Source organism: Carcharodon carcharias, chromosome 20 (genome assembly GCF_017639515.1).
Source record: "Carcharodon carcharias isolate sCarCar2 chromosome 20, sCarCar2.pri, whole genome shotgun sequence".
In the NCBI taxonomy this organism is placed as follows: domain Eukaryota; kingdom Metazoa; phylum Chordata; class Chondrichthyes; order Lamniformes; family Lamnidae; genus Carcharodon; species Carcharodon carcharias.
Window position 1 is genome coordinate 100,644,900 of NC_054486.1, and position 25,941 is coordinate 100,670,840.

General features: G+C 43.8%; 2 protein-coding genes across 4 annotated transcripts in view; both read left to right on the top strand.

The window, feature by feature from the left end:
• The window catches only part of ak7b (adenylate kinase 7b), a 65,607-nt gene extending 48,206 nt beyond the window's left edge, over positions 1-17,401 (top strand). Inside the window, exons 14-18 of the mRNA XM_041214762.1 lie at positions 400-465; positions 1,116-1,313; positions 6,981-7,201; positions 12,024-12,182; positions 17,206-17,401. Of these exons, the coding sequence (XP_041070696.1) occupies positions 400-465; positions 1,116-1,313; positions 6,981-7,201; positions 12,024-12,182; positions 17,206-17,244 (683 nt within the window). The 3' untranslated portion in view covers positions 17,245-17,401. The remainder of the gene's footprint in view (positions 1-399; positions 466-1,115; positions 1,314-6,980; positions 7,202-12,023; positions 12,183-17,205) is intronic.
• An 8,094-nt stretch (positions 17,402-25,495) lies between these two features.
• The window catches only part of papola (poly(A) polymerase alpha), a 73,863-nt gene continuing 73,417 nt past the window's right edge, over positions 25,496-25,941 (top strand). For all 3 annotated transcript variants that reach the window (XM_041214974.1, XM_041214976.1, XM_041214975.1), the window contains exon 1: positions 25,496-25,750. In XM_041214974.1, coding sequence (XP_041070908.1) covers positions 25,743-25,750 — 8 coding nt within the window. In that variant the 5' untranslated portion in view covers positions 25,496-25,742. The remainder of the gene's footprint in view (positions 25,751-25,941) is intronic.

A 25,941-nucleotide genomic window follows, 5' to 3' on the forward strand; every position in this document is an offset into this window, starting at 1 on the left:
TCAAACATTTGTAGGTTAAAGATCTTTGAGAGCTATTTAGAAGTCCGGATTTATGAGTATAGTCAAGCGTGGAATGAATAAAAAAAGACCATCAACCTACTGAGCTTCTTTCTATAGAAAAGGTGAAATTGGAATATCATGGGCTGTTCCCAATATATTTAGCCTCCTGAGAGAGGTAAATAGCCACACAAAACTTCCAAAATGATAAGACAATATCGGATGTCTCCTTGACTTGCAAAACACAAATATATATATCTAACATTATTAGCGATTTCATTCAATCCTGATCAGTTACATTCCAAATGGCACATTTCAGTGTCCCAGCAGCACAGACACTACTGCATTCTTTAGAATCTATATTCATCTGTTTACTCAACCTTGATTTATCTTGTAATGCAGTGGAAGAGGATGAGGAAGAAGAAAGTATCTTGAAACTCCCACAATACAACAAGACAATTACTCCAGGTTTGTGATGTTTCATTTTATTTATGATTTTATAAAGCTATCTCAATAATATCAGTCATACTTTATTCTTTGTCACTGCCATCCTGCAAAATCTACTGTCTTCAATTATGAAGCCTATCTGTTGTTGGTCCTATTTAATAGAGTTGAGGAAGAAAAGGTAACTTGGCCCATCAAATTTGCCCTCTCTGTATGTATAATTTAACCCACAGTGGACTTTATGCCTCCTCTTAATTCCTAAGGGAAATATTTGTTTGAAGCTCCCTGACCCTTAAAGGAATCAAGGAAAACCCTGGAATATTTATGCATCACTGCAATTTAAACCTGCCACAAGGGACTCCTCCTCCTTGTTGAATTCACTTACCCTTCTCCTCTGAATTCTCTACCCTCACTCAATTTCACCATTCATGGAAATACTCAAACCTACACACCATCAGCTTGCCTTCTCTGTGCTCCTGAGGTCTCAGTCACTAACAATGCTACCTCTGACTACTTTCTTGTCTCCATTATCACCCACATCCCCTCCAACCTCTTACTATCTACCCCTTTAAAAAAAAACTCATCAACTTACTTTAAAAACTCGCATTCCTCTGAACCTCTACCTATCACATATTTGCCAATAATTTAAGTCTCTGTATGCTTTCTCTCCACAGAGTTTGTCTTTTCTTTGGATGCCTCTGATGAGTTCTTGAAGAATCGCGTCTTGAATCTGCCAGAGAGTGTTGTTGTTGGAACCCATTATACACAAGACAGGTTCATGCGCCATCTTGCCTTTTACAGAGAACAAAATGCAGAAGATGAGACACTCCTTAATTATTTTGATGAGATTGAGATTCATCCTATACACATTGGTAAGCTTGATTGATGTCAATGAAATGACTAACAAACGTTATATAAGCAGGAGTAGGCCATATGGCTCTTCGAGAGTGCTTCGCCATTTGCTAAGATCATGGTTGAACATCTACACCAATTTCACTTTCCTACCCTATCTCCATATCCTTTGATTCGCTAAGTGCCTAGAAGTATATCAAAAGAATGTTGAATATACTTATCAACTGTAAGTTTTAAGAGAAGCAGACACTTCTCAAAATAGGCAGTTGAAAACTCTAGTTGATTTAAGGTAGTTCATTAAGTTTTTAAGAGTATTTTGAGCTGTATTACATTGAGGTGTAATACTGGTGGATACAGAAAATGGCTTTTTCTGGTCTTGTACAGTATAGTCTTAAGTTACTAGGGACATTGGGAGATAGAGAGTTAACTGTTTAGATATGATGCATAAGCTAAATTGATAGGAAAAGCGACAACTGTGACAGATGAGAGCGTTTTACTGATCCCACAGGAGAAACAGATAGATGGTGCAGAGCGTGTTGATCTCTGTAACTTGTGGAGGCAGCTGAAGTATTAGAAAACTCTTCCCTGGTCTTTCTCCATCTTCTTCAACTTCCCTGGTCTTTATCTGTGAGAATTGCCCCCACCACCACCAGCCCACACCCGCCCCCCCCCAACCTCCAAGCACCCATTAATACACTTTCTTCCTAGGGGCTGGTTGTTTACCCTATGTCAATCACTCGTTCGAATAGCTCAGGCCAATGACTACAGTACAAAGTGTTGGTGGGTGTCACCTCCCCCATGTCCATCACTTTAGCTCAAGGTCATTTTTTAGATTACCTCATACTGGGAGCCATTTGTTAACCTTTACTATACACTTGTATAGATAAGAAGGAACAAGATGTTGTCCTATCAACTTAGGAATGTCAACATGAAAGCCTGAACCAGGAGACCTCGACATTTCTGGGGGCTGATTATGTATTTTTCCAGAGAGAGAAGAGAAACAGCTTTCTGCCAGATGACCTCATACCATGCCTGCTAACTCCATAAGAATCCTATAATATTCTGAAAAGAACCATTTCTTACACAACTGAGTGTCCACGGCTCTCTGGGGTAGACAATTCCAAATATTCACAAACTTCTGAATGAACAAATTTCTCCTCATCTCAGTCCTAAATGGCTAACCCGTTATTCTGAGACCATGGCCCCTGGCACTAGGCTCTCCAGCCTGGGAAAACAGCCTCTCAGCATCTACCCTGTTACGTCCTCTAAGAATTTTATATGTTTCTGTAAAATTATCTCTCATTCTTCTAAACTCTAGAGACTATAGGCCCAACCTTCTCTATCTGTCCTCAAGAGACAGTAATTCATCCCAGGAATCAATTGAGTGACTGTCTGTGCCCCCTCCAAGGCAAGCATATCCTTTTTTATGGACAGAGACCAAAACTGTACACTTACTTCATTATTGCTACTAGAATTTCAGTATATGCTAAAATGGCCAGCAAAATTTTTGTATGATGTCCATTTGAACTGCAAACAACCAGTAACACAATTATAGATTTTGTCCATTCAACTTTTGGTTAGAGAGTATTTTGAGCTGTATTAAATTGGGGTGTAATACTGGTGGATACAGAAAATGGCTTTTTCTGGTCCTGTACAGTGGAGCCTTAAGTTACTAAGGCCATTGGAAGATATTGAGAGTAGGATGAATGTCACTGAACATGCCTATTGACACATGTCCTTTGAACTTTGAACCACGAACTTGTGACATTGCCTCAGGGCAGGATTTTCCCCCTGTCGGTGGGTGGGGGGGGGGGGGGGTTACTATCTGGGAGTGGGCACGAGCGGGCGGGTTCCCGATCGGCACCCCCAATCGGGGGCATGCCACCATTTTACGTGGGCAGGCCAATTAAGGCCCGCCCAGCATGATGTGCACCAGGAAGCGCAATGTGCTCCCTGAGCGGGTGGAGGGGGATTCTCTAAGCCGGGAGTGCGCTCTTTCACACATACATGTGAAGGAGCGCACAGATCTCCCTGAGGCAAAGTGCAGATAGGCAGATTGGCTTAGGTTTCAAATATTGAATAAGGATGAGAAAAAAATTATTGACATGTCCCCTCATGTGACACTGTCACATGAGCTGGGGCATGTCCATTACTTTTATTTCAAAATTTCTGGAACATTTTAAATCCCTCATGAAATCTCATCCTGCCCATGGATGAAGTTTCATGTTTTTTCGGAAGCCCGCCTGGGCTCCTGGCCTGCCCACCAACCTTAAGTTTGGACGGGCAGGTCCATTGATTACTTCAATTACATCTTTAAGGGCCTTAAGTGGCCGTTGACAGATCAGCGGGTGCGGAACTGAGTTGGCTCTGCGCCTGCCGACCTGAAAATGTAAATGACGCGGGGTGATGTTGGGACGCACACCTGATGTCACCCCGTGTCAGTTTATGCGTCAGCGAGCGGTCCCCGGCCCCACTTGCCAACCTAAAAATTCACCCTTAGAGTCAGAGAGAAACCTCCCATAAATTAATCTCATGTCGCTTACTTTGTTCTTGTTTTGCCTCTGCTGGAAGTTAGCATTATTAATCACAGGGGAGGGCCTAATGAATAAGGTGAACACTGAGGCTATGATAGCCTTTTCTTGTCTTCCTTTTCATTTCTATGCCACTGGCAATGGTAGTGAAGGAGCAATCATTGGAGAAACATATTGTCAAATCTTCTTACCTGCATTTTATGGTAGCAATGTGCTGAATGAACTGAATCGTGGCAATGTTTATAGCAACTGTTAGCATATTTGCATCTCAGTGGTGGCTGATATTAATTATTCCCCGGAGCCTGGAATGGTGAATACCTTAGCTAAAAGCAAAATACTGCAGATGGTGGAAATCTAGAACAAAAACAAAAAACAAAATACCTGGAAAAACTCAGCAGGTCTGACAGCATCTGTGGCGAGGGATACAGTCGATGTTTTGAGTCCGTATGACCCTTCATCAGAACTAAGACATACAGAAATGAGATGAAATATAAGCTGGTAGAGGGGGTTGGGACAGGTAGAGCTCGATAGCGGGCCAGTGATAGGTGGAGGCCAAGAAGAGATTGCCAAAGGTGTCATAGACAAAAGGACAAAGGGGTGTTGACGGTGGTGATATTGGGCAGAATTTTGCCCTTGGTGGGCGAGCGGACCCTACTGGCTCGGCGGGGGATGGGCAGCCGAACCCCGCCGCTGAAGGGGGGCCCGCCACCATTTTGAGTGGGCGGCCATTTAAGGCCTGCCCGACAGGAAGTGCTTCCTCTGCGGGGGTGGGAGGGAATCCCCAACTGTCAAAGTGCGCTCAGTAAAGTGCTGTCTCAGGGAGTTTACTGACAGGTAAGAAAAGTCAAAAAAAAGAGAAGTATTAAAATTATTAACATGTCCCCCTCATGTGACAATGTCACACGAGATGGGACCTGTTAATAAGAAACACATAAAATTTATTAAATTTTTAAAAAACGGACAAGAAACTTCATCCCGCCAGTGGATGAAGTTTCATGAATAATCTGGAGGCTGCTGGGGTTCCTGGCCTGCCCGCCAGCCTTAAACTTGGATGGGCAGGATCTTTAACAAGGTTAATTAGCCTGTCAATGGCCTTAATTGACAGGTCCTGTCTGCCCGCCTTCCTGAAGATTTAAATGGACCAGGATGACATCGGGGGTTCCTCCCGATGGTCATCCCGCGTCATTTTCCCCTCAGCGAGTGGGCTCTGCCCCCAAATCGCTGAGGGGAAAATCCTGCAGATTATCTAAAGGATGTGCTAATGGAAATGTGAATACCTTGCCTGATACGCGCGAACTGACCTACTTACTATACTTGTCTCTGAGTCTTCCAAAGCAAGTGTTGGTGCTGTCTACAATTCCACCCGCCCAAGGCCTGCAATGTATAATAGGGAGATGGCAAGTGTTGATACTTTTTCCGTTTAAAACACTCAATACTTACATTTATAAGTTTTGCCTTCCCCCTGACTCTCCCTCCTGTCTGTTTTTCCATTTGCTTCTAACACCTCTTGCTTCTGAGTCCCCAAGCAGGACTTCCCTGTCCCTACCTCGCCAGCATGCAGCTCCATCATTACAGCACCAACCTAAGAGCCATTTGCCATGGTCTGCTGCCTGGTGTCCATGGTTATCCTACCTCTTGCCTGATCACATTTGCCATATTTTCCTGTACAGGCCGGGGAACGAATTTTAATTACTTAAGGTGCTGTTGTCTTTCTTACATACCTAACCAGGAAAAATTCGCACTTCATAGGAAAAAAATGTTTCATCCACATTTTTTTTTTCATACTGGAGGGCCTCACTTGGAATCACTCACAATAACTTCAAGGTCACATTTTACAGGAAAATAGGAATAGCAGCAGTCCATTCAGCCCCTTGAGCCTGTTCCGCCATCCAGTTAGATCATGGCATATGCTATGAATATCCAGGACATTAATTGAGCAAGTCAAACTGCTGTGGGAGGCAACTGGGTCTCTAAATTGCCTCCATTCGAGCCAAGCACTAGGAGAGTTACTTTAAAGAGGCAGGTAAGTAGGTTAATAATAAAGTACTTCATTGGCTGTAAGGCACTGTGGGATGTCCTGAGGTTGTGAAAGGCACCATATGAATACAAGTCTTTTTTTAACTGTATCACTCTCATTGACTTTCCCTCTGATTTTCCTTCTCTCGCTCCCAAAGGAGAAGTACCTCAGCTGTCTTTAGCTATCTCCCAACGACACAGTGTGTATGGAAAATCTTGGGTGTTTATGCATTTAATATAGATTAAATATAGACACCTATAAATGCTAAATATAGACACCTATTTTAATGCATGGTTCACTTTTAGCTCTAGCAGAATAATCATTAGTGATTTTCATGGCCAATAATAAAAGGTGTAACTCATTAGAATGTGAGGTGGATTTAAAACAAACAATGAGTGCTGAAAATCTGAAACAAAAGCATAAATTGCTAGGCATATACAGTATGTCCATCAGTATCTTAAAGAAAAAGATAAGGTTAATTGTCTTGGTTAATTAGAACTTCCATGATTAGTAGCAGAGCCCATTGATAGGATTAACCAAAACACAGGTAAGGTAAGTAAGAATAACTGGTAGAGATCAAGAATGCAGATATGATATCTGCCATTACAAAACAGCAACCAAAGTGTTTTTTCCCCTTTATTCTTGCATGGAATGTGGGCATCACTGGCAAGGCCAGCATTTGTTGCCCATCCCTAATTCCATCGAACAGAGAGCAATTAAGAGTCAATCTTGCTCTGGATCTGGAGTCACATGTAAAGGACATTAGTGAATTAGATGGGTTTTTATGATAACTAATGATAGCTTCATGGTCACAATTACAGAGATCAGTTTTCAATTCTGGATTTTATTATCTGAATTTAAATTCCATCAGCTGCCATGGTGGGATTTGAACCCACGTCCCCACAATATCAGGTCTAGATTATTAGTTCATTGACATTGCCGCTATGCCACTGCCTCCCCAAATGTAAGTAAGAACTTAAAATGAAGAGGTGTAAATCACAGTACAAATGCAAAGGTCATTTTGGCCGAATATCTACATTAGATAGACAAAATTCAACGTAGCATTTTTCAGCAATGTTGAAGATTGCAGTGGGCTTACAAGAAAACTTGACAGTGCAACCTGTAACTGTTCCTTCCAGACGTTTCACAAGACAACGATGCTGAAAACACCCCAGTGATCGATGATATTATTAAAATCGTGGGATCTGCCAAAAACTACGGGCCCACGTATGAAGAGCTGAAAGAGTTGCAGCGCAGAGAGGCAGATGAGCGCCTGACCAGAGAGGCTGCTGAACTTGCAGAGCGGGAACGCAGGGAGGCAGAAGAAGCTGCCGAAAAAATAGCACGCTGGGAGGAGTGGGTGAGTGAAGGAAACATGCTTGAAGGTAGAACATTCTGCCTAGTTTGGATCAGATGCAGCACCTGTGTAGCCCGTGATTTTCATTAAAATTATAACTGGGCACCACAATTTGCCATCTGATCACTATCAGAAGCTTGTTTTTAGTGTTTTGCTTTCCTCCCACTATTAATGCAAACTGATGATCTACATTGAGATCTCTTTAATAAAGCACAGAAAATCTCAACAGGTCTATGTCTGCTGATATTTGTGACAGAAATAGTTACACCTGCATTATGACTGGTGAGGACACACATGAGGACTCAGACTATCTTTCCCATGTCTCAATTGATCATGACAGGACTTTTTTATAATTTATAAGGACGAAGGTATTAATTCAGTGTCTCTACTTAACTATTTACATGCTGATTGCAAAGAACTCAGTCTGACAGGCTTTCTTGAGTTTAAACTCAAAGGGCTTAGTTTTTTATTGTGCTAAATACCCACCAAGGTAAGGATATAAAGATGTTTAAAATGGTAAGCACATGTCCCGACCTTGACAACACACACTCACGAGCATGCAAGTTATACAGTAGGAAGTTAGCTTCTGGACAAATTCCCATTCAACAAGATGCAAAAAAAAATTGAGAATTCACTGCTTGTGAACCCTTGAGTTGAGACTGATGTAAGCAGTAATTTCTGGAGACAGTCTCTTTTAAACCTTAATCTGTCTTTTCCAAAAGTTGGTGCTATTGTACCTAAGGTTCCTTTTGATTGAAATGCTCCATCTCTGTGCTGGATTCCAAAATGTAACAGAGATAGGGTTCCGAACTTGAGAACAGGGCAGAGAGAGAGATGGTGTTACTAATCCTTTTGCAGACTCCCTCTTCTAATCTGACCAAAAGCAACCAGAGTGTAATAAAAGACATATCAAAAATGATTATTCTGGTCACATGACTTCTCCCCCCATAATGAGTTGGGTCTTCCACAAAAGATAGTTGATAGTTCATGGGCTGTATCTTTGGCCCAGCGAGTGAGGGCGGGGCCTGCTTGCTGAGGCTTAAAATGATGCGGATAACGTCGGGCGTGTCCCGATGTCACCGCACGTCATTTAGATTTTCAGTTTGGCGGGTTGACTGCGCGCCCACCAAACTGTCAAAGGCCTGTTAAGGCCATTAATTAACTAATTAAACCTACTGAGAAAGCTGCCCATCCAATCTTAAGATTGGTGGGCAGGCGAAGAGCCCAGGTGGCCTTCGCATTTATCATGGAACCTCATCCATGGGCGGGATGAGGTTTCATAAATGATTTAAAATTTTCCAAAAAACTGTTATTAAAATGAATGCACATGTCCCAGCTCACGTAACAGTTTCACGTGAGGGGACATGTCATAAAAAAATTTTTACAACACTTTATTAGACTGTTTAAACTTAAAACTAATCCCCCTGAGGCACCTCTCTGCCTCAGGGAGATTTCTGTGCTCTTCGCACTCCCGACTCAGGCACCCCCATCCCTGCCCGCACAGGGAGCGCTCCACCCTTCCGGACACACATCACGCTGGGCAGGCTTTAATTAGCCCGTCCATGTAAAATGGCAGCGCCTAGCCGATTGGTTGTCTTAATCAGTGTCTTTGTTTATTTCAAAAAGTCCTTTTAAAGAAGTTCAATATATATTTGCCTAACCGATGAAATTAAAGATCAATATTACTCATGCACACATCACATCATCATGACACCGAGTACAATTTCTTCCTCAAGTCTTTATGTGCTCCTAGCAGCCACCAGGCTGAAATCCTTGAGGACTGTCCTTAGTACAATTCTCTCTGTCATCAGGCTGTTGTTACTCCACCTAATGTTTAATTAAGCAAATCTTTTGGTTCTTAGAATCATGTCAGTTAATAACAACACAGATAATTGGTAACCTCCAAATTATCAGGTCCAATACCTCCACTGGTTCAGTTCCACAATTTAATGATATTTTGCTTGCAAAAGCTTAGCTCAATCTTCATTAGTTGAAATTGCTAGAGTTTAAATATTATTTGATTTCTTCTATATTCTTTACCCTGTAATAAATCCTATATCCAGTATGACTGTGCATTACATTCCTCAGCTGGTATCTGGCTAGAATTGATATCTAGAGCTAATATGGACATCTCTAACGTCATTGTTTCACAATCAAATAAAATATTTTAGATGCTTTAAAACAGCCTCTGCATTTGTTAACAAAATGTTCTGATAAAGGGTACATGAAAAGAATGTCACAGCCTATCTGTATTCTCTACAAATGCTGATGCCGTGTATTTTCAACAATTTTGTTCTTATTTCAGATTTCCAGCCGTTTGACATTTTTCCTTTTTAGTTTACATATTCTTTGCTTGCTTTAAGAGCAAATGCAGCTGTATTGTGTTTCAATTAGATTTGATTTTTTTTCACATTTGCAATCCATAATAAAACACAATTACTATATCCTTTATGCTTGAATGAAATCTGGATTTAGTAAATATTAGTAACTCAGAAGCTTTATTTCCATAACCAAAATCTTTTTCCTTGTAAATCTTTCTTATTGTTTTTGCATTTCTGTGGATTCCTGTAATATTAAAAATGGCCATCCCTTGATAGGAACCTATGAACATAGGAAATATGCCATTCAGCCCCTCAAGTCTGCTCCTCTATTCAACATGATCTACATGGCTGATCTTGTACCTCAACACCATTTCCTGCACTGTCCTCATATACCTTGATATCTTTAATAACTAGAAACTGAACATATTCAATGACTTAGCCTCCACGGCCCTTTGGGAAGAGAGTTCCAGAGATTTACCACCCTCAGAACGAAGAAATTCCTTTTTAACTCAGTCGTAACTGGCCAACCCCTTATTCTGAGACTATATTCCCTGGTTCTAGACCCCCCCAACTCAACTTGGCCAGGAGAAACATCCTTCCTACTTTGCCGAACTCTGTAAGAATTTTGTATGTTTCAATGAGACCACCTCTCATTCTTCTAAACGCTAGAGAATTCAGGTCCAATCTCCTCAATCTCTCCTCAGAGGAAATCCTGCAATCCCAGGATTCAGTATGGTGAACACTCATTGCACTCCCTCTATGGCAAGTATATCCTTCCTTAGGTAAGGAGACCAAAAGTATATGCAGTACTCCAGGTGCAGTTTCACCAAGGCACTATACAATTGCAGTAAGACATCTTTACTCCTGTACTCAAATCCTCTTGCAATCAAGACCAACATATCATTTGCCTTCCTAATTGCTTGCTGCACCTGCATGCTAACTTTCAGTGACTCATGAACAAGGACACCCAGGTCCCGATCTCTCACCATTTAAAAAATTACTCTGCATTTCTGTTTTTCCTACCAAAGTGGATGACTTCACATTTTTTCACATTATATTCCATCTAACATGTTCTTGCCCACTCACTTAGCCTGTCTAAATCCCTTTGAAGCCTTATGGACTCATAGGCATCTACAGCACAGAAGGAGGCCATTTGGCCCATCATGTCTGCGCCAGTCAACAAAGATCTGACTACACTAATCCCATTTTCCAGTGCTTGGCCTATAGCCTTGGAAGCTATGGCAATGCAAGTGAATATCTAAATACTTCTTAAATGCTACAAGAGTTTCTGACTCATCCACCCTTTCAGGCAGTGAATTCCAAACTCCCACCACACTCTGGGTGGAAAAATTTCTCCTCAACTCCCCTCTTAGCCTTCTACCTCTTACCTGAAATCTATGTCCCCTTGTTATTGACCCCTCTACTAAAGGAAAAAGTGCCTTCCTATCCACCCTAACTATGCCCCTCATAATCTTATACACCTCTATCAGGTCCCCTCTCAACAATTTGTTGCTCCTAGGAAAACAGCCCCAGCCTGTCCAATCTTTCCTCATAGTTCGGACCTTCCAGCCCAGGCAGCATCCTGGGAAATTTCCTCTCCACCCTCTTCCATGCAATCACATCCTCCCTATAATGTGGTGACCAGAACTGCACGCAATACTCCATTTGTGGCATAACCAGCATTTTATACAGTTCCAGCATAATCTCCCTGCTCTGTGTATTCTATGCCTCGGCTAATAAAGACAAGTATCCCTCTTTACATCCTCCTCACGAGTCGCATTCCTACCTAGCTTTGTGTCATCAGCAAATTTGGAAAAATTATATTTGGTCCCCACATCCAAATAATTGAAATAGATTGTGAATAGCTGGGGCTCAAGCACTGATCCTTGCAATACCCCGCTAGTCATAGCCTGCCATCCTAAAAATGACCCATTTATTCCTTCTCTGCATTTTCTATGCGTTAGCCAGTTCTCAATCCATGCCTGTATATTACCCTCAATCCCATATGCTCTAATTTTGTTTACTCTTGTGTGGGACCTTATCGAAAGTTTTCTGAAAATCCGAATATACCATATCCACTGATTCCCCTTTATCTATTTTGCTCATTACATCCTCAAAAAACTCCAATAGGTTTGTCGAACCATTTCCCTTTCATAAATACATGTTGATTCTGCCCAATCCTAGCATTATTTTCTGTGTCCAGTTATCACACCCTTTATGATAGATTCTAGATCTTTTTCTAATCTACTTAAGGTTGATGGAAATGACAGTCAGTTCCTGAGAAAATAACTGCTGATATGCTTATTAAAGCTGCACGTACATGAGGTTTATATATGTGTTTGTAGCTGAGAAATAGGAGTAGGAATAGATCATTCAGCCCTTTTAGCCTACTCCGCCATTTCTATCTTATACCTCAACTCTACCTTCCAGCACTTATCCCCATATCCCTTATCTCTTCTTTGGGTAAGCTATAAAGTTAATGTCTGTGGTTTTTTTTTATACAGAGCAAGCGCCTAGAGGAGGTAAAGAGACAAGAACAGGAATTTCTTGAAGCTCATTCAGTTCCGCTGCGAAATTATTTAATGCAGAACGTCATGCCTACACTGACCAAGGGGCTGATTGAGTGTTGCAAAATCAGACCCGATGACCCAGTGGATTTTCTGGTAAGGGAAATAAAATATTGATTCTCTTGCCACTGCCCCCTCAACTTTTTTAATTATCCTCCTTCCATAGGACACAAACCAACAGTTTCTCCTCTATGCAATAAAATTGAACTGTGACGACATTGCTTATGGTAATCAGTAATTGTACCAGGTCAGGATCATTGTGAGGGGTGAAATGATCAGGCTTCTATCCCAATCAGCAGCCCAGGCTAACCTTCCACAACTATGACTGGCTGAACAGCTGGTGAAAGAAATAAGAACTGTGAAGCATGTATTTATTTATATTTGATTTAGCACCAAACATCTTTATTCCCATGCTACATTTATACACTTAACAAGAAAGCAACTTTAGCCTCTTCTGCTGAAGAGGTATGTATGACTTCACAGATATCAGCAGTACTCCGTTGATTTCTCTCAGAAAAAATGTAGGCACTTTGTGTATTTGCACGTTATATATAGTGAATACTCCCTATTTCAGAAGTTACATTGTAATCACTGGATAACAGTCAGGTAATATCCCCCATCCTTAGCTCCCAGCTGTGCTATCCCTCCACATCTAAAGCAAATAGTAGTTTCTGTGCAGCAATCTTTGCACCTCCTCCACACCGCCTCCCACCTACCCCTAACCATCGAGATAAAAACAAAAAAACTGCGGATGCTGGAAATCCAAAACAAAAACAGAATTACCTGGAAAAACTCAGCAGGTCTGGCAGCATCGGCGGAGAAGAAAAGAGTTGACGTTTCGAGTCCTCGTGACCCTTCGACAGAACTTGAATGAATCCAAGAAAGGGGTGAAATATAAGCTGGTTTAAGGTATGTGTGTGTGTGGGGGGGGTGGGGTTTGGGTGGGGGGAGAGAGAGAGAAGTGGAGGGGTTTGGTGTGGTTGTAGGGACAAACAAGCAGTGATGGAAGCAGATCGTCAAAAGATGTCACAAACAACAGAACAAAAGAACACATAGGTGTTAAAGTTGGTGATATTATCTAAACGAATGTGCTAATTAAGAATGGATGGTAGGCCACTCAAGGTATAGCTCTAGTGGGGGTGGGGGGAGCATAAAAGATTTAAAAATATTTAAAAATAATGGAAATAGGTGGGAAAAGAAAAATCTATATAATTTATTGGAAAAAACAAAAGGAAGGGGGAAACAGAAAGGGGGTGGGGATGGAGGAGGGAGCTCAAGATCTAAAGTTGTTGAATTCAATATTCAGTCCGGATGGCTGTAAAGTGCCTAGTCGGAAGATGAGGTGTTGTTCCTCCAGTTTGCATTGGGCTTCACTGAAACAATGCAGCAAGCCAAGGACAGACATGTGGGCAAGAGAGCAGGGTGGAGTGTTAAAATGGCAAGCGACAGGGAGGTTTGGGTCATTCTTGCGGACAGACCCTAGGTGTTCTGCAAAGCGGTCGCCCAGTTTACGTTTGGTCTCTCCAATGTAGAGGAGACCACATTGGGAGCAACGAATGCAGTAGACTAAGTTGGGGGAAATGCAAGTGAAATGCTGCTTCACTTGAAATGTGTGTTTGGGCCCTTGGACGGTGAGGAGAGTGGAAGTGAAGGGGCAGGTGTTGCATCTTTTGTGTGGGCATGGGGTGGTGCCATAGGAGGGGGTTGAGGAGTAGGGGTTGATGGAGGAGTGGACCAGGGTGTCCCGGAGGGAACGATCCCTACGGAATGCCGATAGGGGGGGTGAAGGGAAGATGTGTTTGGTGGTGGCATCATGCTGGAGTTGGCGGAAATGGAGGAGGATGATCCTTTGAATGCGGAGGCTGGTGGGGTGATAAGTGAGGACAAGGGGGACCCTATCATGTTTCTGGGAGGGAGGAGAAGGCGTGAGGGCTGATGCGCGGGAGATGGGCCGGACACAGTTGAGGGCCCTGTCAACGACCGTGGGTGGAAAACCTCGGTTAAGGAAGAAGGAGGACATGTCAGAGGAACTGTTTTTGAAGGTAGCATCATCGGAACAGATGCGACGGAGGCGAAGGAACTGAGAGAATGGGATGGAGTCCTTACAGGAAGCGGGGTGTGAGGAACTGTAGTCAAGGTAGCTGTGGGAGTCGGTAGGTTTGTAATGGATATTGGTGGACAGTCTATCACCAGAGATTGAGACAGAGAGGTCAAGGAAGGGAAGGGAAGTGTCAGAGATGGACCACGTGAAAATGATGGAGGGGTGGAGATTGGAAGCAAAATTAATAAATTTTTCCAAGTCCCGATGAGAGCATGAAGCAGCACCGAGGTAATCATCGATGTACCGGAGAAAGAGTTGTGGAAGGGGGCCGGAGTAGGACTGGAACAAGGAATGTTCCACATACCCCATAAAGAGACAGGCATAGCTGGGGCCCATGCGGGTACCCATTGCGACACCTTTTATTTGGAGGAAGTGAGAGGAGTTGAAGGAGAAATTGTTCAGTGCGAGAACAAGTTCAGCCAGACGGAGGAGAGTAGTGGTGGATGGGGATTGTTCGGGCCTCTATTCAAGGAAGAAGCTAAGGGCCCTCAGACCATCCTGGTGGGGGATGGAGGTGTAGAGGGATTGGACATCCATGGTGAAGAGGAAGCGGTTGGGGCCAGGGAACTGGAAATTGTTGATGTGACGTAAGGTGTCAGAGGAATCACGGATGTAGGTGGGAAGGGACTGGACAAGGGGAGAGAGAAGGGAGTCATTTCTCGTTATCGTGATTCCTCTGACACCTCACGTCGCATCAACAATTTCCAGTTCCCTGGCCCCAACCGCTTCCCCTTCACCATGGACGTCCAATCCCTCTACACCTCCATCCCCCACCAGGATGGTCTGAGGGCCCTTAGCTTCTTCCTCGAACAGAGGCCCGAACAATCCCCATCCACCACTACTCTCCTCCGTCTGGCTGAACTTGTTCTCACACTGAACAATTTCTCCTTCAACTCCTCTCACTTCCTCCAAATAAAAGGTGTGGCTATGGGTACCCGCATGGGCCCCAGCTATGCCTGTCTCTTTATGGGGTATGTGGAACATTCCTTGTTCCAGTCCTACTCCGGCCCCCTTCCACAACTCTTTCTCCGGTACATCGATGATTACCTCAGTGCTGCTTCATGCTCTCATCGGGACTTGGAAAAATTTATTAATTTTGCTTCCAATCTCCACCCCTCCATCATTTTCACGTGGTCCATCTCTGACACTTCCCTTCCCTTCCTTGACCTCTCTGTCTCAATCTCTGGTGATAGACTGTCCACCAATATCCATTACAAACCTACTGACTCCCACAGCTACCTCGACTACAGCTCCTCACACTCTGCTTCCTGAAAGGACTCCATCCCATTCTCTCAGTTCCTTCGCCTCCGTCGCATCTGTTCTGATGATGCTACCTTCAAAAACAGTTCCTCTGACATGTCCTCCTTCTTCCTTAACCGAGGTTTTCCACCCACGGTCGTTGACAGGGCCCTCCGCCGTGTCCGGCCCAGCTCCCGCGCATCCGCCCTCACGCCTTCTCCTCCCTCCCAGAAACATGATAGGGTCCCCCTTGTCCTCACTTATCACCCCACCAGCCTCCGCATTCAAAGGATCATCCTCCTCCATTTCCGCCAACTCCAGCATGATGCCACCACCAAACACATCTTCCCTTCACCCCCCCCTATCGGCATTCCGTAGGGATCGTTCCCTCGGGGACACCCTGGTCCACTCCTCCATCAACCCCTACTCCTCAACCCCCTCCTATGGCACCACCCCATGCCCACACAAAAGATGCAACACCTGCCCCTTCACTTCCTCTCTCCTCACCGTCCAAGGGCCCAAACACTCCTGTCAAGTGAAGCAGCATTTCACTTGCATTTCCCCCAACTTAGTCTACTGCATTCGTTGCTCCCAATGTGGTCTCCTCTACATTGGAGAGACCAAACGTAAACTGGGTGACCTCATTGCAGAACACCTGCGGTCTGTCCGCAAGAATGACCCAAACCTCCCTGTCGCTTGCCATTTTAACACTCCACCCTGCTCTCTTGCCCACATGTCTGTCCTTGGCTTGCTGCATTGTTCCAGTGAAGCCCAACGCAAACTGGAGGAACAACACCTCATCTTCCGACTAGGCACTTTACAGCCATCCGGACTGAATATTGAATTCAACAACTTTAGGTCTTGAGCTCCCTCCTCCATCCCCACCCCCTTTCTGTTTCCCCCTTCCTTTTGTTTTTTCCAATAAATTATATAGATTTTTCTTTTCCCACCTATTTCCATTATTTTTAAATATTTTTAAATCTTTTATGCTCCCCCCACCCCCACTAGAGCTATACCTTGAGTGCCCTACCATCCATTCTTAATTAGCACATTCGTTTAGATAACATCACCAACTTTAACACCTATGTGTTCTTTTGTTCTGTTGTTTGTGACATCTTTTGATGATCTGCTTCTATCACTGCTTGTTTGTCCCTACAACCACACCAACCCCCTCCACTTCTCTCTCTCTCCCCCCACCCAAACGCAACCCCCCCCCACCCCCCCCCCCCCCCCCCCCCCCCCCACACACACACACACACACACACACACACACACACACACCTTAAACCAGCTTATATTTCACCCCTTTCTTGGTTTCACTCAAGTTCTGTCGAAGGGTTACGAGAACTCGAAACGCCAACTCTTTTCTTCTCCGCCGATGATGCCAGACCTGCTGAGTTTTTCCAGGTAATTCTGTTTTTGTACCCCTAACCATCGTCACCACTACGAGTGAGATCAAACAATGCAGCAAATTCACATCTGCAGTTTTTAAAGATCACACAGCTGGAAAGTCCACTTATTTTACCTGTTCCTTCTGTGACATGATGTAAAAATTATGAAGATATACACAAATAGAAAGGTATAGCTGGCTTCTCCCTCAAAGCGTAGGTTTCTAATCAATGTTTTCTACAGCAAATGATCACATAACAAAAAAAAGGTTTACCATACCCAACTTCAGTTACACCTCCCTTAAATACTCCTACATATCCTAATTCCTGCTACCCTTATGCAGAACTGACCAACCATACTAATATGTATGATAATGTTTTTATTTTCAAGGCTGAATACCTGTTCAAGAATAATCCACAAATTGAATGAAGAGAAGGAAGAAGTTGATTTGCTACCAGAGATCATATGGATGTTAAACAATTTCTGATAAAAAGCATTGATTAGAAAGGTGTCTTTTTAAATTGTATATTAGCAAAATAAATTGTAGTGAAAATGTAATTTGTGTTATTAAAATAAATCCTGCTTATACATTTAAATAGCGAGACAGCTATTCACTTGTACAATTATAGTGCAACACCTTTGCATTATTCTGACTTAAGAAAGAAATCCTATTCTCTGTTGAAAAGTGCAGCATTGGTGTTTTGGTTAATCATTAGGCTATGATTAATACGGACAAAGATAAAACATGAGAAATGGTGTACTTTTCCAGCCAGGATGCCAAAGAATAATGGTTTTAATGGGGACACGGAATCAAAGGTGGAAGTGAGGGTGTGGCTGAGTAAATCAGTAGCGAGCAAAATGTCATGGTGAAAAGAGAGCCAAAGTCTAGACAACTGGGAATTCAAAAGGGCAGTTAGAGTCAGAGAAGTCTACAGCACAGAAAAAGGCCCTTCGGCCCATCATGTCTGTACCAGTCAAACAAGGACTTAACTATTCTAATCCCATTTTCCAGCATGAGACCCATAGCCTTGTATGCCATGACATCATAAGTGCATATCCGAATATTTCTTTAATGTTAAGAGGGTTACTGCCTCTACCGCCCTTTCAGGCAGTGAGTTCCAGATTCCCACCACCCTCTGGGTGAAAAAATTCTTCCTCACATCCCCTCTAAACCTCCTGCCCCTTACCTTAAATCTATATGTCCCTGGTTATTGATCCTTCCACCAAGGGGAAAAGTTCCTTCATGTCTACCCTATCTATACTCCTTATAATTTTACACACCTCAAACATGTCCTCCCTCAATCTCCTCTGCTACAGGGAAAATAACCCCTGTCTATCCAATCTCTCCTCATAACTAAAACTCTCCAGCCCAGGCAACATCCTGGTAAATCTCCTCTGCTCTCTCCCTAGTGCAATCACATCCTTCCCATAATGAAGATTCCAGAACTGCACACAATACTCTAGCTGTGGCCTTACCAGTGTTTTATACAGTTCCAGCATAACCTCCCTGCTCTTATATTCTATGTGTCGGCTAATAAAGACAAGTATCCCATATGCCTTCTTAACCACCTTATCTATCTGTCCCGCTATCTTAAGGGACCGGTGGGCATGCACACCAACGTCCCTCTGATCCTCAGTACTCCCCAGTGTCCTACCATTCATTGTGTATTCCCGTGCCTTGTTTGCCTGCCCAAGTGCATCACCTCACTTATCAGGATTAAATTCCATTTGCCACTGATCAGCCCATCTGACCAGCCCGTCTATATCCTCCTCACTATTTACCACCCCACCAATTTTTGTGTCATCCGCGAACTTCCTGATCAACCCTCCTACATTCAAGTCTAAATCGTTTACATATACCACAAACAGGAAGGGACCCAACACCAATCCTTGTGGAATGCCACTGGACACAGGCCTCCAGTCACAAAAACACCCCTCGACCATCACCCTCTGCTTCCTGCCACTCAGCCAATTCTGGATCCAATTTGCCAAATTGCCTTGGATCCCATGAGCTCTTATCTTCGTTATCAGTCTCCCATGTGGGACCTTATCAAAAGCTTTGCTGAAGTCCAAGTAGACTACGTCAAATACAGTGCCCTCATCTACACACCCGGTCACCTCTTTGAAAAATTCAATCAAATTGGTCTTGACCCCCTCTTAACAAAACCATGCTGACTGTCCTTGATTAATCTCTGCCTCTCCAAGTGTAGATTAATCCTGTCCCTCAGAATTGCTTCCAATGGTTTCCCTACCACTGAAGTTAGACTGACTGGCCTGTGGTTCCCTGTTTTATCCCTTCCTTCTTGAATACCACATTGGCTGTCCTCCAGTCCTCTGGCACCTCTCCTATGGCCAGAGAGGTATTGTAAGTTATTGCCAGCGCCCCTGCCATCTCCTTCCCTTACTTGACAGCCTGGGATACATTTCATCCGGGCCTGGAGATTTATCTACTTTTAAGCCTGCCAGACCACTTAGAACCTCCTCCCTTTCTATGCTAATTTCTTTAATTATATCACCGTCCTTCTGCCTGATTTCCACACCCACGTTTTCCCTTTCACTTGTGAACACCAACATAAAGCATTCATTTAGAACCCTACCTGCGTCTTCCGGCTCCACACACAAATTACCGCTATGATCCTAAATGGGCCCTACTCTTTCCCTAGTTATCCTCTTACTCTTAATGTACTTGTGAAATAACTTTGGATTTTCCTTTATTTTACCTGCTAATGTTTTATCATGCCCCATTTTTGCTCTTCTAATTTCCTTTATAAGATCCCCCCCTACACATTCTATACTCCTCTATGGCTTCCGCTGTTTTGAGCTCTCGGTATCTGCCATAAGCCTCCCTTTTTCTCTTCATCAAATCCTGTATATCCCTCGACATCCAGGGTTCCTTGGATTTGTTGGTCTCACCCTTTGTCTTTACTGGAATATGTTGGCCCTGTACTCTCCCTATTTCCTTCTTGAATGAGTCCCACTGCTCTGACGCAGATTTACCTAAAAGTAGCTGCTCCCAGTCCACTCTGGCTAAATGATATCTGATCTTATTAAAATTGGCCTTCCCCTAATTTAGAACTCTGATTTCTGGCCCATCCTTTTCCTTTTCCATGACAACCTTACATCTAACGAAGTTATGACCGCTAGCTGCAAAATTCTCCCCCACTGATACCTCTACCAATTGCCTGGCTTCATTCCCTAAAATTAAGTCCAGGACCTTGTAGGACCTTCTATCTACTGGCTTAAAAAGCTCTCCTGAATGCATTTTAAGAATTCCAGTGCCTCTGAACCAATCACACTATGACTAACCCAGTTAATATTGGGGAAGTTGAAATCCCCCACTATTAGTACTCTATTATTTTTACACTTCTCTGAAATTTGTCTGCATATCTGCTCTTCTTTTTCTCTCTGACTGTTAGGGGGCCTATAGTACACTCCCAGCAATGTGATTGCTCCTTTTTTGTTTTTCAGTTTTATCCATATGGCTTAATTTGAGGAGCCTTCTGAGATGTCATGTTTCCTTACTGCTGTAATTGATTCCTTGATCAATATTGCAATACCCCCTCCTCTTGTACCTCCTTCCCTTTCTCGCCTGAAGACCCTATATCCTAGAATATTGAGCTGCCAATCCTGCCCCAATCTCAACGATGTCTCTGTGACAGCAATGGCATCATACTTCCATGTGTTAATTTGTGCCCTCAACTCATCTGCCTTATTCGTCAGACTCCTTGCATTAAAATAAATACCATCCAACCTTGCCAAACTCCCTTGTGCCTTAACTGGCCTATAATTTCTATGCCTTCCAGACTCACTTGCTCTCTCTTCTAATTTTGGCTGTGCATCTCCCCCTGTTGAACCTCCTCTCAGGATCCCAACCCCCTGCCAAGTTAATTTAAACCCTCCCCAACAGCACTAGCAAACCTCCCCGCAAGGATGTTGGTTTCATTCCGGTTCATGTGCAACCCATCCACCTTGTACAGGTCCCACCGCCCCCAGAAACAGTCCCAATGTCCCAGAAATCTAAAGCCCTTTCTCCAGCCACGTGTTCATCTGGACTAACCTCCTATTTCTATACTCACTAGCGCGTGGCACCGGAAGTAATCCTGAGATTACTACTTTTAAGGTCCTGTTTTTTAATCTGCTTCCCAGCTCCCTAAATTCTGCTTGCAGGACCTCATCCTTCTTTCTACCTATGTCGTTGGTACCAATATGTACCACAATCTCTGTCTGTTTGCCCTCCCCCTTTAGAATGCCCTGCAGCCGTTCAGTGACATCTTTAACCTTGGCACCAGGGAGGCAACATACCATTCTGGAGTCACATCTACGGCCACAGAAACGCCTGTCCGTTCCCTTTACTATCGAGTCTCCTACCACTATTGCTCTTCTCCTCTTTTTCCTCCCCCCACTGTGCAGCTGAGCCGCTGACAGTGTCATGAGCGTGGCTGCACTCCCTGAAGGAATCTTCACTCTCACCATTTTCCAACACAGTAAAACGATTCTCGAGCGAGATGCACCCTGGGGATTTCCTGACTACCTGCCTGACACCTTTCTTCTGACTGATGGTCACTCATTCCCTCTCTGTCTGCACTTCCATTAGCTGTGGGGTGACCATGTCTAAAAATGTGCTACCAACGAAACTTTCAGCCTCACGGATGCACCTTAGTGCCTCCAGCCGCTGCTCAAGCTCCGAAACTCAGAGCTCAAGGAGCAACAGCTGGTGGTACATCCTGCACACGTGGTCGGCCAGAGCACAAGGAACATCTAAGATTTCCCACATGTTGCAGGCAGTACATAACAAGGGACTGAGCTGCCTTGCCATGCCTCTAGTTGAAAAAAAAGCCCTTTAAGATAAATACAGTAAAAAAATGTTAAATTATTTATGTACTTTAAATAAAAACTAGAACTCTTACCTTTCCTTAGCTTAATCTATTTTAAACTGGAGAAAAACGAGAAAAAACTGGAGAAAAACACTTATCCACTACTCACCAATCAACTCTCACCTTTGTATTGACATCACTTTTTGAAGCTTCCCTGCACTCATGCTGGCTCTGTTCTCTCCACCACTGTCTCGCGCTGTCTTGTGATGTCACTCTTGTTATTTTCAACAAGAACTGACTGTAAGACTCTCTTCCCAGACTGCTTCACCGTGATGCTGACAGCAGAACACTTTCCCAGACTGCTTCACCATAATGCTGACAGCAGAACATTCTTCCCAGACTACTTCACTGTGATGCCGACTGCAGGACACTCTTCCCAGTTCTAAGTGAAGAGTTTTTTTTCAAGGGCCAAAACAGGAGGTAAGGTTTGGAGAGGGAAACAGGGTGTGGTTGGAGAGTGATATAAATTATTAGAGTTGTCTTATCTGTGATTGATACCATGCGATGTTATGACCTTTGGCCAGATCCCGGGTTGCGGGGGGAGATTCTGTCAGGGACTAATAATGTTTTGTTTAAAATAGATAAAGTTTGAGATTCAAGATGCTTACTGAGTGAATAAAGCCACAAGATTCCACAGGTTTTGAACAAACAAAAATAAACTTTACTATACAAGTTCAGAAAGATATACCAATTTACATTATCTATCTTATAATCTAACATTTAGGGTAATTATGAAGTGCCTGTGAGTTAACAGGTGAACTGTGGTCAGATACACCACACTACACAATAGATGACAGATGCGACCAAACCAGATTCTATGGATTTCACAACAACCCAACCAGATGTTTGTCACATTGTGAGCCAACCAATCTCACTGAAACTTCGTTTTTCTCAGTAGAGTTTCCAATTTTCCCCTTTGAAGACCTCACCTTGATATTCTCTCCAAAAGTCCCTCCCATTCAGATGACTTCAATAATGACACTCCTTGCAGAGTTTCTGTCTTGCCTTCTGAGATTCCTTTTCCCTGGATCTCTGAGTACATTCAAGCTTCATCTTCCAAGCACAATTTCAGATCTTTAGCCATGCCAAGTAGAGCACCACTGCTCTTTGTCTCAATGGTCTGCAGCACAGAGTCACCAACCTTCAGCTACCTTCTCCGGTCTTCAGGGCTTCTCTCAAGCCCACTTAATTTTAAGTCTGCTCCCTGCAGCTCTTTCTTTAATTTGGAGCCTATTGCTCTGCTCCTTTCTTCTAACTTACCTTAACGGGACTTATTTTTATCCCCTGGCTTTGTCCCTTACCTGGGTTCTTCTTGGGGCCTCTCCCTGTCCCCCTCCCTGCTTTGGGACCTCTCCCTGTCCCCCTCCCATGTCCCTCTTCCTAGAATATCTACTTGATAATGGCACTCCATATAGTGTTATGACATGGCAGGTGATGTGTACCAGGCAGACCAAATCCACAAGGGAAACTTGGTCCTGCTATCACAATGGTTTTGCAATTTGTATTTATTACAAGAATATGAGTGCTCTGAATTCAGAAGTAATGAATCCACCAAGGCCTTTAGGTATTTTAAAAATTAAAATCTTTATTAACAAAATAAAAGATTTCAAGCACATACCTAAGACTACAATTACTTACTACTACAACAAATCCTAAAATTCCTAATTGACCTGACTCCCAGTTACACCCCCCCTTTGAGGCAAAAGTCCAAAATAGATTTTAGGTTTAAAACAAACCCAGCAAGTTAACACAATACCCACTTGACAGGGGAATTGCAAATGGCTTTTCCCAACTTCAGTTAATTTACATAGCAGACTTACGCACAAATGGCTGGAGGTTTCTTGAAGGCTGTTTCACATACTCCCGTTAGATCTTACATGACCTTCTCCACATAGACTTTCATTCTCCTTTAGGTATGTTTCTCTCTTTTTAATATGTGAAGTATATTATTCCATATGTCTTTGACACTGTATCTTCCTCATGATATAAAAACTTACATGTTGCCAATATTGTCAATAAGCTTTGGCAAAAATAAACACTCCTAGCCTTGCTTATCTGGCAGACTAAGATCCCTTTGAAATTCAACAATCCCTTCATTTATCTAAAAATACAAATTCCCTTCACACCTTACATGCTAAGCCAGCATCCATGTTTACTCATTAGCATGCCAAACACACCTAGCTTCTTTTGATAATTTCAAGCTTACAGTCTACTTGACTCCAAATGTAATTAAATCACACAGTCAGACCCAACTATAAGCACACCCATAAACCTACTTCACAACAAACCATAAAAATATTATGAAAATTATTATACTTTTGTCACAATCAGGTTATCTGACCTTCCCTTTCACATTGTTCTTCTTTCTTCCTTCTGCGCAGGTGCACAGAGCCAGTCCTTGGCCTGAAAGCAGTACTGTGCATTTGCAGCCAGTTTCTGGCCAGAACATGCGCAGCAGACCCAAGGTTTGTCAGAAGGTAGAATTCCCGACCTCCAAACTTCAGATTAAGGTAAATTATAGGTGTCATCACAAAGGGTAGTGAGATCATGTGAGGTGGCAAAGTGAAAGTGGGTAGTCCTGAATAATTTTACTTGGAGTGTGAGGTTCAGGGAGGGCAGTGAATTCAGAAGAGGGATAGCATGATGAATTGAGATGAATGAGACAGAAACCACATGATAAACATTTTTCAAAGAGGCACATGCAAACAGTAAGTTTCAAATTACAATCCAAGTAACAGCAGAAAAGCTTACACCAAAACAAAATTGTTAATTTGCTTTCTCTCTGGGTGTGATTTGTTTAACAAGACAGCACAAGCTGTTGGATCTTTTATAAAAGAAACAATGACATGTGAAAAAATGTTTTTTACTCAGTGATCAGTTAGGATCTAAAAAGTACACTGCCTCAGATTGTAGTGGAGGTACTCAATGATGGCTTTCAAAAGGGAATTGGATAATTATCTGAAGAGAAAATATTTGCAAGGCTACCAGGAAAAGGAATGGAACTTTTAAAAAATTTGTTCATAGGATGTGGCCATCGCTGGCTGGGCCAGCATTTATTGCCCATTCCTATTGCTCCCGAGAAGGTGGTGGTGAGCTGCCTTCTTGAACCGCTGCTGTCCATGTGCTGTAGGTATACCCATAGTGCTGTTAGGGAGAGTGTTCCTGGATTTTGACCAAGGAACAGTGAAGGAACGGCAATATATTTCCAAGTTCGGATTGTGAGTGACTTGGGGGAACTTCCAGGTGGTGGTGTTCCCATGTGTCTGCTGCCCTTGTCCTTTTAGATGGTAGTGATCGTGGGTTTGGAAGGTGCTGTCGAAGGAGCCTTGGTGAGTTCCTGCATTGATGTAGATAGTACACACCACTGCTACTGTGCATCCGTGGTGGAGGGAGTTTTCAAGCTGTAACCATCCACTGATTCTACCCCATGCACTTCGACGTTGTTTGGCATGGGCTTAACCCAAAGAACGCTTAGCCCTCCCAGGGTGGTGGGAGGAGGCGTATGGCGCTGCTGGGCATGCGTGGACTGGCTTTAAGCCACCAGTCTCCATACTCTCCCCTACTCGCGTGTGTGCGCATGCGTGACCGGGGAGAGGCGAAGGGAACGCGCACTGCGTCCCCTTCCCCCCCAACCACGACGTTCCCGGGCCTCACGTCGCGCGTCACGAGCGTGGTGACGTAAGGTGTCGCCGCGTCGGGCACGTCGAGCCGGCTGGCGCTGGCTGCGGCGGGTTTGTTGTTTTTGTCCGTCTGTCGCCATGTTGGGACCGGGCGCTTTGTTATAAGAAGGAGGAGGGGAGGGGGTGGGGGGGGGAAAAAGGAATATATATATATAAAAAAATTAAGGGAAAAGGAGCGAAAAGAAAATTCAATGAGAATATAAAACGCCAAAGGGGTTAAAATTGGCTAAAAGCGGCGGAGGCGGCGGAGGGGGGAGAGAGAAGGGAGAAGAGCGGTTAATAATAAATATCAGGCCGCAAGGATGAGAGTGAACCTCGGCGACCGTTAGGGAAGGGGGAGTGGAAGTGGAACGGAGCCGGGCCGAGCCGAGCCATGCCATAGTGAGTACCGTGTGGAGAGCCGGGGCGGGTGGCGAACTCCCAGAGGCCAGGCCAGGCCACTGCGATGACCTGAAGGCCAAGTGGCCGCCGGCCGCCGCGTTCAGGCCTCTCAGAAAAGCCCTCGGAGCCCTCAGCCGTGCTCGGGTTTTAATTTCAATTTATTGCTGAGCGGTAGCGGGCTGCGCCTCTTC